This window comes from Passer montanus, unplaced genomic scaffold (assembly GCF_014805655.1).
Source record: "Passer montanus isolate IOZ18808 unplaced genomic scaffold, ASM1480565v1 scaffold142, whole genome shotgun sequence".
NCBI lineage: Eukaryota > Metazoa > Chordata > Aves > Passeriformes > Passeridae > Passer > Passer montanus.
The window spans coordinates 790533-814214 of NW_024361164.1; the positions used below are offsets into that span (position 1 = coordinate 790533).

A 23682-nucleotide genomic window follows, 5' to 3' on the forward strand; every position below is an offset into this window, starting at 1 on the left:
ACACAGCTCCTGTCAGAGCCGTCGGTTTAATCAGCTGCCCGTGGAAATCAAAGGGAGAGGGTGACACCTCCAGACCCGGGGGTGCGGCAGCGCTTGGTGTCCCTTGTCACAGGGAAATGCCACCTGCCTGCTGCCATCCAGGTGGGAATTGTCCCTAGAGACGGGAATTCAGAGCTCTCGCTTCACACACGCCAAAATCCCCACCCCAGCATCCCAGGTTCAAGCAGCTGGAATTGTTTATTTATCACAGCATCGTGTCCCAAACACAAGAAGTGACAGTAATTCTCTTCTCCCAGCCACCAAGGGGGACAGAGCTGAGCCTAAATAACTTTAGCAAAGAGAGGTGAAACCCCACCTCCATTTCCACAGGTGCCCAATTTAATTTTTCACTTCCTGGGAACAAGAGGATTTTGATCAGGAGATCCTGAAAAGGAACTTGACTTGCCCACTGCAGAGTGACACTTGGCCAGTGCTGGATCAAAGGAGGATTTCTGTTTGTTCTGCGCACAGAGAGGCTGCCGGGGAGGAGGGGGCATCTCTTTGTTGTCTGCAAAACTGGTGCTGCAATTTCCTCTGCTACTTCAGCTCTGAGAGGAGAAACACATCGCTAAAAATCCGCAGCTTAGGTGGGGATATAAAGGGAATGGAAGAGGGATGAAAGGCGGTTTCCAGGAGAAGCGTGTGGCCAGCACGGGAATGCAAACACCAGCCCTGCACCTTGCAGAGCCATTTCTCCATCAGCACAGCATCACCTGCTGCTCTGTCACCACGGGCAGCACTCGGGGACACGAAGGAATGCAGCAGCACCCGGGGATTGCTCAGAGGAGGATTCGCTTGCCAGGAAAACCTGGGACACTGTGGAGAACATTCCCAATCATCCAGCAGCCAGCCGTGGGTGGACGTGGCAGCCCCTGGCCAGGAGCAGCACTTCTCACCTGGGAGAAGGAGAGAGAAGACAAAAATATTTCGCATTTCCCATCGCAATAAGCGTGGCTGTGCTGTGGAACCTGGGTAATTCTGTTCTTGGAGTGCTTTGTGTGTGGTGGAATTAATTCACCCTGGGGCTGGAAGTGAGCTGCTCTGGATAAGCTTCTCTACAAACCTTCAGGTAATTAAGGACTGCTAACAACGACATCTTTTCTTCACTGGTTTCAAGCCACTACAAAGTAGCAGAGAAGGGCCATACCAACAAATTAATTGCTTCCTGTGCTTAAAATGTATAAATAAGTTTAAAAGTTTTGTATCAGCGTGGGTGTGGAGCAACTTTGCCAGCCACACACGAGCCTGGGCCAAGAAGAAAGCAAGGCCTGACTCGATAACACCGAAAAATGGGTGGAGTCTTATTTCTCACAGTGTTTTTGGAGGATTTTGGTAACACTTCCTCACAGAGCTGTGAGGGGAAACAGCACCCGCCATTCCCTCAGGCAGCCAGGCCCTCGTGGAGCCGTGAGGGAAGGAGAGGTGGTTCCTACCATTCCCTCAGGCAGCCAGGTCCTCATGGAGCCGTGAGGGAAGGAGAGATGGTTCTGGCCATTCCCTCAGGCAGGTGTCCCCTCATGGAGCTGTGAGGGAAGGAGAGGTGGTTCTGGCCATTCCCTCAGGCAGGTGTCCCCTCATGGAGCCGTGAGGGAAGGAGAGGTGGTTCCTGCCATTCCCTCGGGCAGGTGTCCCCTCATGGAGCCGTGAGGGAAATGGGAGATGGCACCCACCATTCCCTCAGGCAGATGTCCCCTCATGGAGCCGTGAGGGAAGGAGAGGTGGTTCTGGCCATTCCCTCAGGCAGCCAGGCCCTCGTGGAGCCGTGAGGGAAGGAGAGATGGTTCCTGCCATTCCCTCGGGCAGGTGTCCCCTCATGGAGACGTGAGGGAAGGCGAGGTGGTTCCCGCCATTACCTCGGGCAGGTGTCCCCTCACGGAGCCGTGAGGGAAGATGGTTCCTGCCATTCCCTCGGGCAGGTGTCCCCTCATGGAGCCGTGAGGGAAATGGGAGATGGCACCCACCATTCCCTCAGGCAGATGTCCCCTCACGGAGCCGTGAGGGAAGATGGTTCCTGCCATTCCCTCAGGCAGATGTCCCCTCATGGAGCCGTGAGGGAAGATGGTTCCCGCCATTCCCTCGGGCAGCCAGGCCCTCATGGAGCCGTGAGGGAAGGAGAGGTGGTTCTGGCCATTCCCTCAGGAGGCAGGTGTCCCCTCATGAAGCCGTGAGGGAAGATGGTTCCTGCCATTCCCTCGGGCAGCCAGGCCCTCATGGAGCCGTGAGGGAAAGAGAGGTGCGCTGGCACGCCCGGAAACCTCCCCAGGGAGGGGGAAAGGCGGTGCCGCCTGCGAGGGCCGTGTGGGGCAGGGCTCTGTGGCGGACATGTGGGCAACGAGAGCGCCGCCCGCGCCGGCCCCGCGGTGGAACGGCACTGCGACAGCAGCAGCCGGTGCCGAACGGGAACAGCGGGGCGGCGCTGCCGGACGGGCATTCGCCAGCGGGCAGCAGAGGGGTAGAGCAGCAGAGGGGCAGGGCCGCCGGGCACGCCCGCCGCAGGGCGAGCTGTGTGCGGGAGCGGCACGGACGGGACCGGCCACAAAGAGGGGCAGCGCCACAGCGCATGCGCAGGAGCCGGCCCTGCCGCGCGTGCTCGCGGCAGGGGGGGGGCGGTCTCGCGCGACGGTCGCACGGCTATAAAAGGCGGTGGGCGTGGCCGGCGGCGTCAGTCTGGCAGTGCGCGTGCGCGGCCGTGAGGGCAGTTCTGGGCAGCGCCATATCCCCCCCCGCCGCCCCGGCACCGCGCGCATGCGCGCTGAGCTGCTGCGGGCACCTGCGCAATAGTGATCCCCGGGTCGCGCTCGGCGGAGACCGGCCCGGGAGGACATGCTGCCAAATAGTGATCCGTCGCTGCTGGTGCTCTCCTGAGGGGGCTGCGGGGTCCGGGGCCGTCCCCACACACCGCACCTGCCCGGGCACCGCTCCCCGCCTCCCTCCGGCCTCCCAGCAGCGCCGCACCGCCGGCGGGGCCGCTCCTCGGGCCGCGAGGTGAGAGCGGAGGGGAAGGAGTTGTGACGGTGGGGGGGGGGGAAAGTTGGGGAAAAACCTAAAAACCTGGAGCGGGGATTCCTGGAGATCGCCAGGCCGGGGGCCGGGGGCTGCGGGGAGCCTGGAGCCGGCTGGGGGAGCACGAGCGGAGCAGCGCAGCGGGCCGGAGTGCGAGCGGGGTGACAGCTTGTGGCCCGGCCGCACCGGGAGCCCATTGCCGGGGCAGGAGCCCAGCCGGGCTCGCCGGGACTGGGAGCCGCGAGCGCGCCTGGGCTCCCCGGGCGGGTGTCGGGCCTGTGGTGCTGTTTGAAATGGTGCATCATCCTGCAGTGTGGAAAGGGAAATAATTCCCTTTGCCGGGGAGCTGGGGCCATCCTGGAGCGCTGCTGCTGCCAAGCATCGTCCGCATTCCTGGTGTTCCAAAGGGAAAGCAGAGCGCCTGGAGTGGGAGCTGGAATTGTCTGGGTCTGACAGGAGTTCTTAGAGGGGCAGGAGGATCTCGGGTGTGATGAGATCTGCTGTCAGCTCGCTCTAGCTCAGCATGGCTGAATGTGTTTGTGTTGTGGTTCTAGAGCATCGTCCTGACACAAGGAAAAGAAACACTTTTCCCTCATTTCCTCTTTTTTTCACTTCGCCTTTGGAGCTCTAAGTGGTGGCTTGTTGTGAAGACCTGTGAGAGTTTGAAGAATGACACTTATTTATGCTTTATAAAACAGAACTCTAAACCCTGAATTCTTTCAGTATAACATCCACCTGATTTCTCTTTCAGTGACATTTTCCAACCAGCTGCCCACAACGACTTGGTGTCATTTTCTCTCTTGTTTTGTTGCAACCTGAAGAAAAAACAGATGGTTTTTTTTCTTCCCTTTTTGTTATTTTGTTATGAGTGAGATTGAGCTCAGGACAGCCCGGCAGCAGAGTGCTCTGGGGGTGTCATCCTGTCCCTCCATCAGCAGGGGACAGTGGCACAGGACTGTGCCCATCAAATGGAAACTGCTGCCACATTTCACAGCCTCATTCCCTGGAGTTCCTGTTGTAAAACTACCCCTTTTCTCCCCAAAATCCCGGGGATTTGGGCACAAACACAGGTTAAAGTGAGAGCATCACTGCCAGCCCAGCCCACACTGAAGTGGTTAAAAACTCTTGATGTTTGTGCCCTCGTTACCCCAGTTTCCTGCTGCTTTCCTGTGGAGGAGGCTGCGGTGCTGGCCCTGTCCCTGCTAAATGTCAAACCAGTTAACTGAGCAGCTCCTGGCCCAGTTTGCACTGGGGTTGGTCTGGGAGTGCCCTGAGCCTCTCCTGGGCAGGGGCTGCGCGTGCTCCCAGTGGGATTGTTGTGCTGGGCACGTCCCAGCCTCGCTCCTGGCAGTGCCCAGCCCTTCCCTGCGGGGTTTGCTGCTCACTCCTGGGATGGGGGATCAGCCTGGAATCCCCTGCAGGGTTTGCTGCTCACCTGGGAATGGGGAATCACCCCAATGCCAGGGTGATCCCTGTGGGATTTGCTGCTCACCTGGGAATGGGGAATCATCCCAATGCCAGGGTGATCCCTGTGGGGTTTGCTGCTCACTCCTGGGATGGGGAACCACCTGGGAATCACCCGCAGGGTTTGCTGCTCACTCCTGGGATGGGGAATCACCCGGGAATCCCCTGCAGGGTTTGCTGCTCACTCCTGCCCACCTGGGAACTGGGAATCATCCCAGTGCCAGGGTGATCCCTGTGGAGTTTGCTGCTCACTCCTGCCCACTGGGAACTGGGCACCATCCCAGTGCCAGGGTGATCCCTGTGGGGTTTGCTGCAATTGGGAATCATCCCAGTGCCAGGGTGATCTTGCAGGGTTTGCTGCTCACTCCTGCCCACCTGGGAGCCCAGGACCATCCCAGTGCCAGGGTGATCCCTGCAGGGAGCTGGGAGTGCTGCTGCTGTGCTGGGGGAGCTCCACGCTGGGAATTCCCGGGAATTCTGTGGGATCCTGCTCCCAGCCGGTCTGCTGCACGGCTGGAGGGTTATGTAAGATCTCTCTGCTTCCTCAGCCTCGCTCTGCTGGGCTCTGCTGCTCGGTGCAGGGAGGGAACACGGCAGAAACCTGTCGGAAAATGGAGAAAGCCCAAAACAAACAAACAGGAACGGCCAAATCCCTGTCAGTGAGGGAGCTGCTCCTTGGTTCTCAGTGCGGGAGCTGCTGCTGGCAGTCTGTGCTTGGAGCTGGGAGCCCTGGAATGAAAACGTGTGCCCAAGTGCAGGAACACCTGATGGGCAGGGGGTGAGGTGTTTGTACCCCCCAGGAGGCAGAGGAGCTGCTGCTGCTCAGAAACTCAGCTGGGAACAGACTGGATTCTTTTTGTTGTTGGTTTTGTGTTTTTAAATGTCCCCTCAGTGCTTGCTGTGGGAGGAAGTTGAGTGGAAATTGAGTGTTGAGCTCTTCTCTCTGAGCAGGGACAGGACCCGAGGGCTGTGTCAGCAGGGATTTGGGGTGGATTTTAGGGATTTAGGGTGGATTTTAGAGAAAAGCTCTTCCCCCAGAGGGTGGTGAGGCACTGGAACAGCTCCCCAGGGAATGGACACATTCCCAAGGCTGCCCTGCGATGGGATTTTGGGATGTCCTGTGGGTGATCCCTGTGGGTTTGTGCTGCTCCAGGAGAGGTTCTGGAAGTCTCTGTGCTGCTGTGCACGGCTGAGGAGGAGGAGGAGCAGGGATGAGCTGGAACTGGGGGGCTGGCGTTGTTTTGGGGTTTTGCCTCCACGTTTTTAGGGCTGGAAAGGCACCAAAGCACCGACTGTGGTCAGTGCAGGGGAATTCTGGGGAACTCCTGGGTGTCCTGGAGGGAATTCTCTGGCTGCAGGCAGGGCTTGCACTGCTGTGATCCGAGGTGTCGCTGGCCTCACGGCTCCAGGGAATTTTAGACATCTGTGGAGTTTATAAAGTTTATTTTTAGGCATCTGTAGAGTTCATAAAGTCAGTATTGTGGCAGGGATTAAACATTCCCATCTGGAAGGTGCTGGTTGGCCATGGATGCAGCAGAACCCAGGAGGATCTGCTGATTTTAGAGAAAATCAGGCTGAAATTTTCTTATTGAGAGCTCGGTTCAGCTTTTCTCAGCCTGTGTTACAGATCCTCCTGGGAAGGTTCTGGTTTAGGCTTTAAAACTGGCTTTAGGCACGAGTACAAGGTTGAAGTTGTGCATTTGAGGCTGGGTCTGGTGTCACACTCGGGCTGTGAATTAAACACAGCACTGCTGGGGCTTTGAAAATTGATCCAGCTTGTGATAACAGGAATCATTTTCCAGCAGCAGAGAACGGCCTCGTGCACACCTGGGACAGAATTAAACACAGCAGAAGTCCAGAGGTTAATCTGAAAATGGGCTTATTTTAGATATTAGGGGTCCTGTGAGCTCAGAAACATTGGTGAAAATGCTCTGGAGTGCTCAGGGTATAAACACTGAATTTGAAGTTGTTTGGGGACATCTTGGGTCGTGTCATGCAGAGACTTTTCAGCAGGTGAACTCCCTGCCTGGGATTTCCTGCAGGGCACAGCCCCAGGGCCAGCAGAGCTCTGCCCTTTCATTCCCTGCCCCTTTCCCATTTCCCATTTCCCATTCCAAAGCCAAGTTTCTGCTGTCCTTGCCGAGCCTTTGAGGGGTGCAGGAGGAGAGGAGCTTTTCCTGCTCCGTGGTCCCGTCCTGCTCCCCCTCCCTTTGATGCTTTGCTGGCCCCAGGAGCAGCCACTCAGCCTTTGAACCCCTCAATTAAAAATCTCCTTCCTTCCCAGCCTCCCCTGAGCTCCCTTTCCGTGAATAAACCTGGCTGGAAGTGGAAATTCCCGGGAATTTCTGCTGCCTTTCTTAGGAGGGAGTCGGTTTATCCGGAGAGGCAGAAAATGACCGATTTTTGGGGCAAAAGTCCTGATTCTGGAGTCTGTTCCGGGATTCTTTGTTGGGTTGCTGTGCCCACCTGTGGCAGGTGAGGTCTCAGGGATTTCCCTGCTCGGGGCAGAGCTGAGCTCTGGAGCCGGGAGGGGATTTTGGCAGGACAGGGTGACAAGGGAACATTTCCTGTGCTTCTCCAGGTGCTCTGGCTCTGCCCTGGATCGAATGTCTCCATCTGGAAGTGCTTGGGAGTGGGGTGAGAATCGCTCTGCTCTGAGCTGTGATTTTAACTCTGGCTCGAGCCAGGAGTTTGTTATTTATAGCCAAGGAGTAGCAAACTCTCACTGTACACAGGGGGCCATAAAATAATATTTTCTGTTTTGTTTCCTGTGTTTTGATATTTCTGCCTGTGCCTGACGTGTGCCCCTGCCTCTCCTGAGCCGTGATATCTGAATTATTTCCCAAATATTTCCCTCAGACCTCCGTGCCTGCCGTGCTTTTCCATCCAGCTCCCGTGCAGAGGTGCCAGCACCGCTGGGGAGGTGACACCTGGTGACATCTGCAGTGTCCTGCAGGCAGACCCAGCTAATGGAGAATTCCCTGTCAGGGAGCACGCCTGGCTGTGGCTGCAGGTTTCATTCCCACCTTCTGGCCAGGGATGTGTGCAGGGATCGTGGAACTGCTGTTTCAGGGGACTCCAAAGTTATTTTAACTTGGTTTTATGTCTTCTTTTAATCCATCCTTTTAACTCTTCTTAAATAGAACTTTTATTTGCAGAGATCAGAATACCTTGCGTGGCAACGAGTAAAAAGGTGTTAATTACCAACTAAACCACTGAAATTTACTGCAATTTTAACAACAAAATCCAGTTTCATGGCCTGCTCTCATGGTTTATTTATTCATTCCCTGCGTTTCCTCCTGCTGCAGCCTTTCCATCCCTGACCATCTTGTAGCTCAGCGTGCAGACAGGTGGCCAATCCCAAAAACCCTGCCTGCCTTCCCTGGCTGCTGCTCCTGCTGGAGGAATCATGACCCGTTGTGTGTGAGGTGCTGCAGGACACAAAGCTGTGAGCAGAAGGCTCAGCCTGGGCTCTTCCCTCTGCCAAATCCCGGGCTCCAGGCTGGCCTTTGGGGTGCTTTGTGTGTGCTGGAAATGTTTCAATGAAACCTTCCAGTGTAACATCACATTTTGCAGGTGTTTAGAGAGGAGAGAGAAATTTGTGTGCTGGGAGATTGAACCCCTCGAGCTGGTTTGGTTTGTCCTCAGTTCTGATGGTTTCTGTCCCTCTGTGCCCCCCAGGTGCAGCTGAGCCCCCATTTCCATCCTGGCTGTTGGTTTTGGTGGTTCCTCTCTCCTTCTCTCTCCTCCCAGGTGACATTCAGCCCTATTTCCATCCTGGCTGTTGATTTTGGTAGTTCCTGTCTCCCCCCAGGTGAAGCTCAGCCCCATTCCCATGCTGGTTGCTGATTTTGGTGTTCCTCTCTCTCCCAGGTGAAGCTCAGCCCCATTCCCATGCTGGTTGCTGATTTTGGTGTTCCTCTCTCCCCCAGGTGCAGCTGAGCTCCGTTTCCATGCTGGTTGCTGGTTTCTGTGGTTCCTCCCAGGTGAAGCTCAGCCCCATTCCCATGCTGGTTGCTGATTTTGGTGTTCCTCTCCCCCAGGTGCAGCTGAGCTCCGTTTCCATGCTGGTTGCTGGTTTCTGTGGTTCCTCCCAGGTGAAGCTCAGCCCCATTCCCATGCTGGGTGCTGATTTTGGTGTTGCTCCCCCCCAGGTGCAGCTGAGCTCCGTTTCCTGCCGCCTGTGCCCTGCCCGATTCCAAGCTGGCGATGTCCAGGGTGCCGAGTCCCCCCCCTCCGGCTGAGATGTCCAGCGGGCCCGTGGCCGAGAGCTGGTGCTACACACAGGTCAGCTCTCCTGGGCTGTGATCCTGGGCTCTGGGTCCTGCTGGATGTGCAGTTACACACTGCAGTTACACACAGGTCAGCTGTCCTGGGCTGTGCCCCTGGGCTGTGCTCCTGGGCTCTGGGGGGCTGTGGGGCCTGCTGGGTGTGCAGGTACTCACAGGGAGTTACACACAGGGCATTTACATGAGGGAGTTCCACACTGAAGTTACACTCAGCAATCACACTCTGCAGTTACACACTCTAGTTACACACAGCAGTTGCACACAGAGCAATCACAGCAGTTCCACAGCAGTTCCACAGCAGTTCCACAGCAGTTCCACAGCAGTTCCACACAGGGCAGTTCCACAGCAATCACTGCAGTTCCACAGCAATCACTGCAGTTCCACAGCAATCACAGCAGTTCCACAGCAGTTCCACAGCAGTTCCACAGCAGTTCCACAGCAGTTCCACAGCAGTTCCACCAGCCCCACGCTGCAGCTGTCACACAGGAGCAGCCGATGCTCCCCAGCCCTGCAGGAGCTCCTGGAGCCATTCCTGCCATTGCAGGTCCCCCACCCAGAGCTGGGGGCTGCACTTTGTCCCTGTGGGATGGGCAGGGCTGACCCTAAAGCTCTTGCTCTCTCCATCCAGATCAAGGTGGTGAAGTTCTCCTACATGTGGACCATCAACAACTTCAGCTTCTGCCGGGAGGAGATGGGGGAGGTCATCAAGAGCTCCACCTTTTCCTCTGGAGCCAACGACAAACTCAAGTGGTGAGGCCCAGGGAGAGGGGTTCATCCCAGCTGGGCTGGGCTTGGGGGCAGGGCAATCCATGGAAACATGGTTGTCCTGCACGTGACACCCCCTGTCTCAGCAGTGTTTGCACACAAACCAATATCTACCCTCACAACAGATTGCTGTGAGGAGCCCAGGTGAGGCTGTGAGGGCACAGCCCATTTCACCCTCCCACTTCCAGCCCCTCATTCTCCATGGGGTTCAAAAGTGAATTTTTCCTGCTGTGAATTCCCTGTCTGTGAGTGGCAGCTTTTTGTGGCCATGGAGCACACAGGGATGAGGGAAGTGCCAATGTCCTCTCATTGCTTCTGCCTCTTCAGGGTGACCTCATTTGGGGCCTTTCCCTTTCCTCTAAACCTTCCTTATCTTCCCTGAGGCCTCAATCATTTCCAGTCACTGAGAGTGGACTTTGCTCAGAGCCTGTGTCTGCTCTGAGCCGTGTCCTGGTGCATCCGTGGGCTCTGAATCCTGGTTTTATCCTGCTGTTGAGTGGTTCAGAATTCCCCTTTTCAGTGGTGGGAAAGCAGCCCCTGGCTGAATTGTATCCATGGGATACAGTGTGAGTTCCCTCCTTCGGGTGGCAGAGCTGTGCTTTCCTGGGCCTGCCTTTGTTCCTGTCACCTTTGTCCCCTCTGCTCTCAGCCCTCCCTGCAACATCTGGATCTGTGGATTTGGTCCCTGTGTGTGGGAGCTGTTCATTATCTGTCTGCTTTTTGTTCTTGGTGGATTCTGTGTCATGTTTCAGGTCATGGAAGAGCCTCTTCCTGCCTTTTCTTCACACAGGAGGAGTTTTTCCTTTTAACCCTGGTTTGAGCTCTCCTGGGCTGTGATCCTGGGCTCTGGGTCCTGCTGGATGTGCAGTTACACACTGCAGTTACACACAGGTCAGCTCTCCTGGGCTGTGATCCTGGGCTCTGGGTCCTGCTGGGTGTGCAGTTACACACTGCAGTTACACACTGCAGTTACACACAGGTCAGCTACCCTGGGCTGTGATCCTGGGCTCTGGGTCCTGCTGGATGTGCAGTTACACACTGCAGTTACACACAGGTCAGCTGTCCTGGGCTGTGCCCCTGGGCTGTGCTCCTGGGCTCTGGGGGGCTGTGGGGCCTGCTGGGTGTGCAGGTACTCACAGGGAGTTACACACAGGGCATTTACATGAGGGAGTTACGCACTGAAGTTACACTCAGCAATCACACTCTGCAGTTACACACTCTAGTTGCACACAGAGCAATCACAGCAGTTCCACAGCAGTTCCACAGCAGTTCCACAGCAGTTCCACAGCAATCACTGCAGTTCCACAGCAATCACAGCAGTTCCACAGCAGTTCCACAGCAGTTCCACAGCAATCATTGCAGTTCCATTGCAGTTCCACAGCAGTTCCACAGCAGTTCCACCAGCCCCACGCTGCAGCTGTCACACAGGAGCAGCCGATGCTCCCCAGCCCTGCAGGAGCTCCTGGAGCCATTCCTGCCATTGCAGGTCCCCCACCCAGAGCTGGGGGCTGCACTTTGTCCCTGTGGGATGGGCAGGGCTGACCCTAAAGCTCTTGCTCTCTCCATCCAGATCAAGGTGGTGAAGTTCTCCTACATGTGGACCATCAACAACTTCAGCTTCTGCCGGGAGGAGATGGGGGAGGTCATCAAGAGCTCCACCTTTTCCTCTGGAGCCAACGACAAACTCAAGTGGTGAGGCCCAGGGAGAGGGGTTCATCCCAGCTGGGCTGGGCTTGGGGGCAGGGCAATCCATGGAAACATGGTTGTCCTGCACGTGACACCCCCTGTCTCAGCAGTGTTTGCACACAAACCAATATCTACCCTCACAACAGATTGCTGTGAGGAGCCCAGGTGAGGCTGTGAGGGCACAGCCCATTTCACCCTCCCACTTCCAGCCCCTCATTCTCCATGGGGTTCAAAAGTGAATTTTTCCTGCTGTGAATTCCCTGTCTGTGAGTGGCAGCTTTTTGTGGCCATGGAGCACACAGGGATGAGGGAAGTGCCAATGTCCTCTCATTGCTTCTGCCTCTTCAGGGTGACCTCATTTGGGGCCTTTCCCTTTCCTCTAAACCTTCCTTATCTTCCCTGAGGCCTCAATCATTTCCAGTCACTGAGAGTGGACTTTGCTCAGAGCCTGTGTCTGCTCTGAGCCGTGTCCTGGTGCATCCGTGGGCTCTGAATCCTGGTTTTATCCTGCTGTTGAGTGGTTCAGAATTCCCCTTTTCAGTGGTGGGAAAGCAGCCCCTGGCTGAATTGTATCCATGGGATACAGTGTGAGTTCCCTCCTTCGGGTGGCAGAGCTGTGCTTTCCTGGGCCTGCCTTTGTTCCTGTCACCTTTGTCCCCTCTGCTCTCAGCCCTCCCTGCAACATCTGGATCTGTGGATTTGGTCCCTGTGTGTGGGAGCTGTTCATTATCTGTCTGCTTTTTGTTCTTGGTGGATTCTGTGTCATGTTTCAGGTCATGGAAGAGCCTCTTCCTGCCTTTTCTTCACACAGGAGGAGTTTTTCCTTTTAACCCTGGTTTGTTTTTTTTTTTGTTGAAGAACCACCAGCCTTCCAGAAATCCCTTGTTCCTTGCAGCTGCCTCCTGTGGCATTTTATCAACCATTTCTCTGCATTTGTTGCACTTCCTCGAGCCCATTGCCTCCATTTTATTTATTTCACTTTCCTTTGTGAGGATTGGTATCCAGGGGGCTTCTCAGTGATTCCAGCCCTTCTCCCTGCTCTTTTCCCTGGGGATTTGGTGGGCTGCCCAGAATTCCTGGGGGTGTCTCTCAGTGTGGGGGTGCAGCTGTACCCCAGCTCTGCTCCTTTCAGCCCCCGTGCTCTCCTGGGGCTCAGGGCTTGTTTTCAGCCCTTGTTTGCTGTGCAGAAGAGACAGTCCCACAGTGCCCTTCCTCTGGAGGCATCCCTGACCTGCTGGCATTCCCAACCCCCCTTCTCCAGGTGTTTACGTGTGAACCCCAAGGGCCTGGACGAGGAGAGCAAGGATTACCTGTCCCTGTACCTGCTGCTGGTGAGCTGCCCCAAGAGCGAGGTCAGGGCCAAGTTCAAATTCTCCATCCTCAACGCCAAGGGAGAGGAGACCAAGGCCATGGGTGAGTGAGACCCCTCAGGGGAAGTGAGACCCCTTCTGGGGTGGGTGAGACCCTTCTGGGGGAGGGAAACCCTTTCTGGGGTGGGTGAGACCCCTTTAGGGGAGGGAAACCCTCCCTGGGGTGGGTGAGACACTTCCTGGGGTGAGAGAGACCCCCTCAGGGGCAGGGAAACCCTCCCTGGGGTGAGTGAGACCCCTCCTGGTGTGGGTGAGACCCCTCCTGGGGTGGGTGAGACCCCTTTAGGGGAGGGAAACCTTGCCTGGGGTGGGTGAGACCCCTTTGGGGGAGGGAAACCCTCCCTGGGGTGGGTGAGACCCCTCCTGGGGTGAGCTGGGCCAGGGTTTGGGCTTTGCTGAGCCCCTGGCCCGGGTTAAGCCAGGCCTATCCCGCAGAGAGCCAGCGCGCCTATCGCTTCGTGCAAGGCAAGGACTGGGGCTTCAAGAAGTTCATCAGGAGAGATTTCCTGCTGGACGAGGCCAACGGGCTCCTGCCAGATGACAAACTGACCCTGTTCTGTGAGGTGAGCCCTGCTGCAGCCCCACAGAGCTCCCCAGCCCAGGCAGGGCTGATCCCACAGAGCTCCCCCAGCCCCACAGAGCTCCCCAGCCCCACAGAGCTCCCCAGCCCAGGCAGGGCTGGCCCTTCCCTCACCCCCCTCACAGATCAGGATCACTGCTGGGTGTTCTGACCCTGGGGCTCTCTGCTCTGCCTGTGCCTTTTTTCCCTGGTTCATCCCTCTGCCTTTTGGCTGCTTCCTGCTCGGCTTTTCCCTGGAATGATGGTGGGAATTGGGCAGGTTTGAGGATCATTTCCTGGTGCTTTGGTGTTCCCATCCCTCTGTTTGTGCTCCTTGATTTGAGGCTTGCTTGGGATAATCACAGCCTGGATCTGCCCTGGGAACTGCCCTGCTCAATAAGAGAGCTTCTCTTTATTTCCTTCAATGTGTCTGCACAGCCAGCAAAGAGAAAAATGTGAGAAAAGGGGATTTTGCAGTAATCACCATTTTCTGGTCATTGTGTTTGTGTTTTTCTACAACATCGTTATTATTTCTCTTGTGCTATTCCAGGCAAAGATGCAGCCAGTTATTTCCAAACCCAGAGATTTAAGTTGAAAAACCTTAATGAGCAAATAGAAGCTCTAATTTAGTGTCTTCAGAGCTTCTTCTGCCTCTCTCCCATTGTCTTTTTAACTGCAAACCCCCTCCTGGAGCTGGTTTTTTTTTTTTCCTACCAGAAGAGAGCAGAACAAGTTGTTCTCTCCTTGCATCTCCTGCACTTTTTTTCTGGGAGTCTTTTCTTTTGCTGTGTTTTCTTTCAGGAATAAAAGAAGGGCTTCAAAGTCCTTTGACAGCTGGGATTTTTGGAGGGGTTTTGGTTTGTTTTTGGGGTGTTTTTTTTCCGGTTTTGGCCATCATAATCATGCACATGTTTAAACGAACAAACATCTCAAGGATGTTTGATCAGCAGCAGAAATTCCTAGGGATGGAGGGAGCCCTTCCTTGAGGACAAAATGGGAGGGGAAAGGAGAGTCTGGCATGGCAGAAACAAATCCTTACCTAGTTTGGCATCCATGGCTGGGATCCTTTTCCTTCCTGCTTCCTTCTCCTTTCCCACCCTGTGCTGCTTCCCTGGCTGGCCTTGCTCTCCCTTGGCCCCTGGTCCTGAACAGAGCTGGAATTTGCCTTGGGCTGGACAGCAAATCCAGGGAATGGCCTCACCTCTGCACCATCACTCCTGGCTGCAGCAGGGCACAGTTAATCACTGAGCTTTGCTAATTGCCCTCTGCTGCAGCTGATTTACCCAGGTTTAACCAGGGCTGGTGCTGCCCAGGCCCTTCTGGAGCAGGGATTGGGAACTGCCTCCCCCAGTGTCCCTCACTGTCTGCCATAAGCTGGGCTTTGCTGAGCTCGGTCTGCAGTGGGGTTTAATTGTGCTGTGGAATGTTTAGCTCTCCTGGAAGGAGAAGCAGGAGGGCACTGAGGGGTCTGTGCTGGGCTCGGGGAGCTCTGTGTGTCCCTGGTTTCCCCTGGAGTGCTGGCTGTTGCATTATTGATTGGGGAGGTTTCACAAGGATGGAAGGAGAAACTGGGTCAGGTGTGGTGTCTGGAAAAAATCAGGAAAGAGCAAAAATCACCTTCCACTTCCTTCAGAAAGCTCCTCATGGACTGCATGGACGTGCTGTCAGAGTGGGGCTGGGAGGGAAATCCCCCGGTGGGGTCTGGGGTTTGGGGTTTGGGATTTGGGATGGACACCCCGGTGCAGGGATCTGTGCCAAGGATCCTTTAAGAGTGGGAGTTTTTAACCCCTCGGTGCCTGAAGCGAGGGCTGGGGGGGCCCTGGGAGCAGAGGGCTGGGCAGTGGCAGTGTCCCTGTGCCCAGGTGAGCGTGGTGCAGGACTCGGTGAACATCTCGGGCCAGAACACCATGAACATGGTCAAGGTGCCCGAGTGCCGCCTGGCCGACGAGCTGGGCGGGCTCTGGGAGAACTCGCGCTTCACCGACTGCTGCCTCTGCGTGGCCGGCCAGGAGTTCAAGGGCCACAAAGCCATCCTGGCAGGTGGGTGTGCCCGGGGCTGGGGCCATGGGCTGGCTGCGGGGAGTGGTTTGGGGTGGGGGAGTGGTTTGGGATGGACAGAACGAGGGAATGGTTTGGGATGGAGGGATTGGTTTGGGATTGGTTTGGGATGGAGGAAATGGTTTGGGATGGAGAGATTGGGGGGAATGGTTTGGGGTGGGGGCAGTGGTTTGGGGTGGAGGAAATGGGAGAATGGTTTGGGATGGAGGGAGTGGTTTGGGATTAGTTTGGGATGGAGGGATTGGTTTGGGATGGGGGGAATGGGAGGGAACGGTTTGGGATGTAGGGATTGAGGGTGTGTGGGGAATGGGGGAGAAGTGGTTTGGGATGGAGTGAATGGGGGGAATGGTTTGGGATGGGGGGAATGGGAGGGAACAGTTTGGGGTGGAGGGAATGGGGGAGGAATGGTTTGGGATGGAGGGAATAGGGGAACGGGGGGGATTGGCTTGGGATGGAGGGATTGATTTGGGATGGAGGCAATGGTTTGGGATGGAGGCAGTGGAAGAATGGTTTGGGATGGAGGGATTGGGGGTTTGGAGGGAATGGGGAAATGGGGGAGGAGTGGTTTGGGATGGAGGGATTGGTTTGGGATGGAGGAAGTAGAAGGAATGGTTTGGGATGGAGGGATTGGTTTGGGATGGAGGAAGTGGAAGGAATGGTTTGGGATGGAGGGAATGGGGGGGATGGAGGGAGCTCAGAGCTCATCCATGGCAGGGACACCTTCCACAATCCCCGGGTGCTCCCAGCCCCATGCAGCCTGGCCTGGGACACTTGCAGGGGTTCAGGAGCAGGCACAGCTCCTGTGGGAGTGCCAGGCAGTCCCTGGTGGGCAGCGCTGGGGCTGGGGAGGTGCTGGCAGCAGCAGCCAGGCCTGGCAGGGGCTGCAGCATTCCCAGCCAGTCCCGTTCCCCGCAGCGCGCTCCCCGGTGTTCAGCGCCATGTTCGAGCACGAGATGGAGGAGAGCAAGAAGGTGAGAGCCAGGGGAGGGCCTCGCCAGCAGGGAAAGGCCCTGCTCAGGTCAGCCCTGGGGATCCCCCTGGAGCTGCTCCTGTCACACAGGGGCACCTCTGCTGAAGGGAGCAGGGAAAGAGGGACCCGGGGTCAGCTGTCCCTGTGCTCCCGGGGGAGGAGGCTGGGGAGACAGGGAGAAGTGGAGAATGGGATACAGCTTGGAGTTGTTCTTGCTCCATCCACATCTTTCCTTTCCCCCCTCCTTTTCCCCCCTCTTTTTCCCCCTTCCTTTTTTCCCCCTTCCTTTTTTTCCCCCTTCCTTTTTTTCCCCCTTCCTTTTTTTCCCCCTTCCTTTTCCCCATTTTCCCCTTTCCTTCTCAAGTTCAACTCCCTGTAACCGATTTCCCTCTGGCTCTGAGGGGTTTTGGGCTAGGAGCAGCCCTGGAGCCCCTTGGCAGACCCCAAAAGGCTCCGTTTGGCCCTTGCAGAACCGGGTTGAGATCAACGACGTGGAGCCCGAGGTGTTCAAGGAGATGATGTGCTTCATTTACACTGGGAAGGCCCCAAACTTGGACAAGATGGCTGATGATCTGCTGGCAGCTGCTGACAAGGTAAACTCGGGTTTATGGGCTGGAATGCCGTGGGATTTCCTTCCCACAGTGCTCCCAGAGCCCTGGGATGGACAACTGAGGCTTCCAGGGAAACCTGGAAACACACCTGGACCAGCAGATGACAGAGAACACACCTGGAGCTGCACAGATCACCAGGGATTTCTGTCTCCACTGCTCATTTTTAAGTATTTTTGGAGCTTCCAGAGGACTCTGCTGCAGATCTTGCCATTAAACCATCAGGAATTTTTGCTCTACTGCTCATTTTTAAGGATTTTTTGGAGCTCCCAGAAGAGCCTGTTCAGCATGATCCGAGCTGGGCTGAGGAGACAATTACAGAGCAGACCCAGGGATGTTTTTCCATGTGGTTATTCCCAAATCCCCGGAGCAGTGCAGAGTCTGGACAAACAGTTCTCGTCCTGCCCTGCCTCCTGTCAGCCCTGAGGCTCTGGAAACCCCGGAGTGGGAAATGGTGTTGGTTTTCCTGCTGCAGTGCCAGTCCCTGCTGCTCCTGGGAGCTGCTGGAATTCCCTGGGGCTCTTCCCCTCCCCTTTGCAGCCCCAGAGATGGGAATGAGAGCTCTGTTAACCCCTGAAAATCCATCATTTACAACCAAAACTATTCCCTATTTCTTCTTTTTTCCCTTAGAAGTGGCTCAGTGCTAGGGAAAGACCCAATCTGGAGCCTGAATCCCGGGATTTTCCCTGCTCCTGGAATCCTGGGATTTTCCCTGCTCCTGGAATCCTGGGATTTTCCCTGCTCCTGGAATCCTGGGGTTTTCCCTGCTCCTGGAATCCCGGGATTTTCCCTGCTCCTGGAACCCTGGGATTTTCCCTGCTCCTGGAACCCTGGGATTTTCCCTGCTCCTGGAACCCTGGGATTTTCCCTGCTCCTGGAATCCTGGGATTTTCCCTGCTCCTGGAATCCTGGGATTTTCCCTGCTCCTGGAATCCTGGGGTTTTCCCTGCTCCTGGAATCCCGGGATTTTCCCTGCTCCTGGAATCCTGGGGTTCTCCTGGGCTGGGGGTGCTTTGTGCCCCTTTGTGTCCCTGGGCTCCATCCCAGGCTGGGTCAGGGGGAGAAGCTCCATTCCAGCTGGGATTGGGGTGGGAATCAGAGCCAGGAGGTTCCAGGAGTGCTCACAGCCATCCCCACATTTATCCAGCATTCCAAGGTATTGACTGCAGGAGCAGCACTTAGGGCAGGGAGAGCTTTAATTCTGACTTTGCTGCCTTTTAACACAGCTTTGCTTTCCCTTTGTGTGCCTTAAAAGCAGGAATAAAAAACTCCTCCATGAAAGCACATCCAGTATTTACCCCGGGGACTGAAGCAGCTCCCTCAGAGCTCTGCTGTCTCTTAGGAAAAAGCTGTAATTAGCCCAAAACCAACCAAAATTCAACTTCAGGAGCTCCCAGTGCAGGAGGCTGGGGGAGCTGAGGTGGAATTAAAAAAGGAAGAAGGGGAAATGTTGCTGCTCAGAGCCCACAGCAGCCACTCGGGGCCAACAATGTAATTAAAAATGAGTTATTTGTAGCAAAAATGAAACTAAAAAGTGGCTACATGGAGGAGAATGTTCCATCTGCAGCAGGAGAGTACCCAGCTTTATTTGTTACATTTTGAGCCTCTGACAGGCAATTATCCAAACTCATGGCTGGCCCCATAAACTGCTTTATTTATTGAGACAGATTAGCAAAGAAATTTGATTTGCCCTCTCAATTTGCCAGAGAAAACTCCGAGTGCTCTGCCTCTGTTATCAGCCAGGCTTCAGGGAAAATGGGGTTCATGAGCTGGAATTCTGCATTTAAATCCAATCTCCACAGGGGGAAATCTCAGTCAGAACCTAAAATCAATTAGCCAATTAATCAATTTATAGTGATGGAGCTGATCCCATGGCAAAGATCCCACAAATGGATCCCAGCTCAGGGCACAGAACATTCCAGGGAGCAAACCTGAAGTGGAGGAGCACAGCTTGAGGGTTCCCACCCCCTGAATTCCCTGCTGGAATTCCATGGGTTTATCCCAGGATGCCCTGGAGGGGCTGAAGGAGATGTGTGAGGATGCCCTGGGCAGTACCCAGGGGTAATTTTGGGTGTAATTCCAGCTGTAATTCCCTGTTTTTGTCCCAGTATGCCCTGGAGAGGCTGAAGGTGATGTGTGAGGATGCTCTCTGCAGTACCTGGATGTAATTTTGGGTGTAATTCCAGCTGTAATTCCCTGTTTTTGTCCCAGTATGCCCTGGAGAGGCTGAAGGTGATGTGTGAGGATGCCCTGGGCAGTACCCAGGGGTAATTTTGGGTGTAATTTTGGGTGCAATTCCCTGTTTTTGTCCCAGTATGCCCTGGAGAGGCTGAAGGTGATGTGTGAGGATGCCCTGGGCAGTACCTGGATGTAATTCCAGCTGTAATTCCCTGTTTTTGGCCCAGTATGCCCTGGAGAGGCTGAAGGGGATGTGTGAGGATGCTCTCTGCAGTACCCAGGGGTAATTTTGGGTGTAATTCCCTGTTTTTATCCAGTATGCCCTGGAGAGGCTGAAGGGGATGTGTGAGGATGCTCTCTGCAGTACCCAGGGGTAATTTTGGGTGTAATTCCCTGTTTTTATCCAGTATGCCCTGGAGAGGCTGAAGGTGATGTGTGAGGATGCTCTCTGCAGTAACCTGTCCGTGGAGAATGCAGCTGAGATCCTGATCCTGGCTGACCTGCACAGCGCAGACCAGCTCAAAACCCAGGCTGTGGACTTCATTAATTAGTGAGTAATTGCACCAGGATGGACGAACCCTCCAAACCCTCCCCTTTCCCCCTTTTCTTTCCCCTTTTCCCTCTCACTGCTCACTCCAGACAAAGCAGGATGCCAGGATTTGGTGTTAGCTGTTCCTTGGGAGCAGCAGGGCTCTCTCCTGCCCTGGCCCATGCAGGGAAGGTTTTCCTCTGGCATTTTTGAGTTCCCTCCCTGTGATCCATGGTTTATCCAGCATTCCACTCGTGGAATTGCCCCAGTCCCAGGTCAGCCTTGTCCCCTGGGCTTGTTGAGTGGGAACAGCCTGGGAGCTGCTCTGGAGCTTCCTGGGATCACCAGAAGGTGCAGCAGGGCAGGACCAGGGAGTTCTGATCCTGGAATTGTCCTGGCTGGGAGCAGCCTGGGATAGCAGGAGCCATCCCTGTCCGTGGAGCTGGATGAGCTTTAAGGTCCTTCCACCCCAAAGCATTCCATGATTTGATGCTGAGGGATTGATTCCAGCTCTCAATCCAGCAGCAGATGGAAAATCCCTGCCAAGCTTTAATAAATGGAACATTTCTGTCACTCAGTGCAGCTCTTCCAGGGCTTTTTATATCGATTTAAACCATTCCTGTGCCCAGAGCTGGCCTTGGGATGAGCTCTGTGTTCTGCCATCCCACCTGGAATCTGCTGCAGCTTTTCCTCCTGAGCTGCAAGCCTGGAATGGGGCCAGACCCCTCAGACACCTGGGAGAGCCCAGGAGGAGGAAACCCCCGAGTTCCTCAGGGCCCTGGGAGAGCCTGGGGGCTGCTCCTGTTACCCTGGTCCCTAATTCCAGATTGCTCTGTTATCCTGGTCCTTAATTCCAGTTTGCTCTGTTATCCTGGTCCCTAATTCCAGTTTGTTCCCTCTTATTCTGGACCCCAATCCCAGTTTGTTCCCTGTTATCCTGGTCCCTAATCCCCGTTTGCTCCCTCTTACCCAGTCTCTGATCCAGGTCTGCTTTTGATTATCCCAGTCTCTCACCCCAGTCCCCATTCCCTGTTATCCCAGTCCCCATTCCCAGTTTGCTCCCGGTTATGCCAGTCCCCATTCCTGGTTATTCCAGTCCCTGATCCCATTTTGCACCCGGTTATCCCAGTCCCCATTCCCAGTTATGCTAGCCCCATTCCCAGCCCCATTCCCAGTCCCCCCAGCCCCCTTCCCCGCCCCCCTTCCCCATTCCCGTTCCCCGTGCTCAGGCCGCCCTGTGTTGTTGCAGCCACGCCTCGGACGTGATGGAGACGTCGGGCTGGAAGTCCATGGTGGTGTCCCACCCACACCTGGTGGCCGAGGCCTATCGCTCGCTGGCCTCGGCGCAGTGCCCGTTCCTGGGCCCGCCCCGCAAGCGGCTGAAGCAATCCTAAAGCCGCCCGGCCCCGTCCCGAGCTTTTCTGGAAGCGGCCCCAGCTGCTGCTGCCGCTGTGCCCAGCCCTTCCCGAGCAGCGGGGAGCCGGCGGGGCCCGCGGAGCTGGGACTCTGTTGTTGGGGGGAAGAGGCTGCTCCGTGTGACATCCAGACTTTGTCCAACAGCACCGAGAAACTTTGGGAAAAGGGGGGAGGGTGGGCTTGGGGCTGTTCCTGCGATTCCCTGTGTCTGTGTGTTCCCTTGCACCCGCCTGAGGCCCTCCAGGACCCGGCTGCTGCCCCGGGACCCCCGGCCGGGGCTCTGCGTGCGTGGGATGCCTGGGCCAGAGGACTCCGCTGGCTTTGGAGGAGTGAAGGCAGCAGTTCCAGCGAGGTTTTGGGGAGGAAACCTCCAGCAGTACTGATGGCAAACGTTCCCAAAGTCCTGGCGGCCGCGCTGAGCTGGACGCGCGCGTGCCCCGCTGCCCTCGGCCGGGAGCTGAATTTGCTGTTTTAGCACTTGTGTGTCCACTGCAAACAGAAAAAACGGTTCAAAAGCCCCTTTTTGTATGAAAGGCCAGCTCGGAGCGCGAGGGGCGGTGAAGGCTGTTCTGGGAGAGGACTGCAGACCCCTCGAGCCGAGAGCAGCACCGACGGTTTCTGTTTCAAACGTTGTGGGAGATGCTCTGGGCGTTTCCCCTGCTTTATTTCCCCTCTCCTCCCTCTTTTTTTAAGGAGAGAAACACCCCAAACCCCCAGGATGAATTCACCCTTGCTGACGGCCGCGTGCCGCGTCCCGGGGTTGCTCCGTGGTTCTTACACTGTTTGTACCTGGTCTGGCTGTCTGGGGCCAGCCTGTCCCTTTCTATTTAGTCACTTCTTACAGCAGAGATGTTTCAATAGCTGGGAACTCTTTTTGTTTTTCTTTTGGAAAATATAAATAATTCCTATTTTGTACCTGTTGGTATCTCTGGCCTTTTCTTTTCCTTGTTGTTTTTTAGTTCTGTTCCCTTTCTGAGCCTCCTCAGGTTCTCCTCCCTCTGCCGTGTCCTGCTGGTGCCCTGGGCTTCCTGGAAGCCAGGGGAGGTTTTTTGGGAATGTTGCACAGGGAATTTCAATACAAATCTGTTGTTTCTCCTTGCAGGTGAGGCCAAAATTCCAGATTTTTGGAATGATTCCTGCAGGATTGCAGCCCTGGGTCCTTCCCTTCACCTGCTCCCGTCGGGAGGTGAGGAGGGACAGCAGGACAATCCTGATGGGACAGGGACAGCAGCCAGGAATGTTGGGATGAGCCCAGATCCCCTGGGAAGGGAACAGGAGCAGTTCCAGGGGGATCTGAGCAGGGGATGGATCCAGGGAGGGGATCAGGGATCTCCTGTCCTGGATTTCCCATCCCTGGAGGAAGGAGAGCTCCCCTCCCTGGAGGTGTCCCTGTCCTTCCATCCATCCATGCCCAGGCATTCCGTGCTGTTATCCCGAGTCAGTCCCGGGTTTTGGTGTCAGTGGAGCCTCCCACAGCCAGGGGCAGCTCCAGCCTCTCCCAGTCCCTGATCCCTGATCCCCATGGGCTGCCCAGGGCAGGAGCAGCTGGGCTGGGAATTCCACAGGCACAGGGAATATTTAACAATCACCTTTCCAGAGCTGGGAATTCCACAGGGAATATTTACAGACCAGCTTTCCAGGGCTGGGAATTCCAGAGACACAGGGAATATTTACCCATCTTCTTTCCAGAGCTGGGAATTCCACAGGGAATATTTACCCATCATCTTTCCAGAGCTGGGAATTCCAGAGACACAGGGAATATTTACCCATCATCTTTCCAGAGCTGGGAATTCCACAGGGAATATTTACCACTTTATTCATTTCAGAGGAGCCAGGCTGAGCCTGCCCCTTGTGCTCCTGCTCTGAATTCCAGCTTTGAATTCCTGCTCCTCCCTTTGCTCGGGGATCAAACAGGGAGCTCTCGTCCCCCTGGGCCTCTTTGATGTGCCTGCTCCTCCCTGTTCTCCCCTGGATCCCTGGAGCAGCTCTGGAGATCCCTGGATCCATTCCTGGATCCCTGGAATGGATCCCTGAATCCCCTGAGAATGGCTCCAGAGATCCCAGGAATGGATCCCTGGATCCCCCAGGAATGGATCCCTGCATCCCTAGAATGGATCCCTGAATCCCCCAGGAATGGATCCTGGATCCCCCAGGAATGGATCCCTGCATCCCTGGAATGGATCCCTGAATCCCCTGAGAATGGCTCCAGAGATCCTGGGAATGGATCCCTGAATCTCCCAGGAATGGATCCTGGATCCCCCAGGAACAGCTCTCAGGATCCCTGGAATGGATCCCTGGCTCCCCCAGGAATGGCTCCCAGGATCCCTGAATCCCCAGGAATGGATCCCTGCATCCCTGGAATGGATCTTGGATACCCCAGGAATGGTTCCCAGGATCCCTGGGATGCATCCCATGATCCCTGAATCCCCCAGGAATGCATCCCAGGATGCTAGGAATGGATCTCTGGATCCCAGGAATGGATCCTGGATCCCCCGGGAACAGCTCTCAGGATCCCTGGAATGGATCCCTGGATCCCCCAGGAATGGTTCCCAGGATCCCTGGGATGCATCCCATGATCCCTGAATCCCCCAGGAATGCATCCCAGGATGCTAGGAATGGATCCCTGGATCCCAGGAATGGATCCTGGATCCCTGCCCTGTCCCAGCTCCAGCTCCTCGGAGCATCCAGACCCAGCCCCTTTTCCCTGTCCCAGGATTTCCCAGGATCCCTGGGATGCATCCCATGATC

General features: G+C 55.7%; 1 protein-coding gene across 2 annotated transcripts; it reads left to right on the forward strand.

Annotated features, from left to right (window-relative positions):
- The first annotated feature begins 2720 nt into the window (after positions 1 to 2720).
- LOC120498188 (speckle type BTB/POZ protein) lies at positions 2721 to 21849 on the forward strand. Of its 2 annotated transcripts, XM_039700620.1 has the most exons (10): positions 2731 to 3024; positions 8661 to 8793; positions 9424 to 9545; positions 12508 to 12659; positions 13052 to 13179; positions 15038 to 15215; positions 16149 to 16204; positions 16674 to 16796; positions 19397 to 19539; positions 20768 to 21849. In XM_039700620.1, the coding sequence occupies exons 2-10, from the start codon at positions 8716 to 8718 to the stop codon at positions 20910 to 20912; spliced, it is 1125 nt and encodes a 374-aa protein (XP_039556554.1). In that variant the 5' UTR covers positions 2731 to 3024; positions 8661 to 8715; the 3' UTR covers positions 20913 to 21849. The 2 variants fall into 2 exon arrangements, with proteins under 2 accessions (XP_039556555.1, XP_039556554.1); XM_039700621.1 differs by lacking the exons at positions 19397 to 19539; positions 20768 to 21849 and adding an exon at positions 16885 to 17551 and having other exon boundaries at positions 2721 to 3024.
- The last annotated feature ends 1833 nt before the right edge of the window (positions 21850 to 23682 follow it).

Excerpts from the sequence above, each read along its gene's own strand:
- LOC120498188 (XM_039700620.1), top strand. The coding sequence starts at position 8,716 with ATGTCCAGGGTGCCGAGTCCCCCCCCTCCGGCTGAGATGTCCAGCGGG. Across the intron at positions 12,660-13,051 it reads AGAGGAGACCAAGGCCATGG|AGAGCCAGCGCGCCTATCGC; the intron begins GTGAGTGAGACC and ends CCTATCCCGCAG. Across the intron at positions 15,216-16,148 it reads CCACAAAGCCATCCTGGCAG|CGCGCTCCCCGGTGTTCAGC; the intron begins GTGGGTGTGCCC and ends CGTTCCCCGCAG.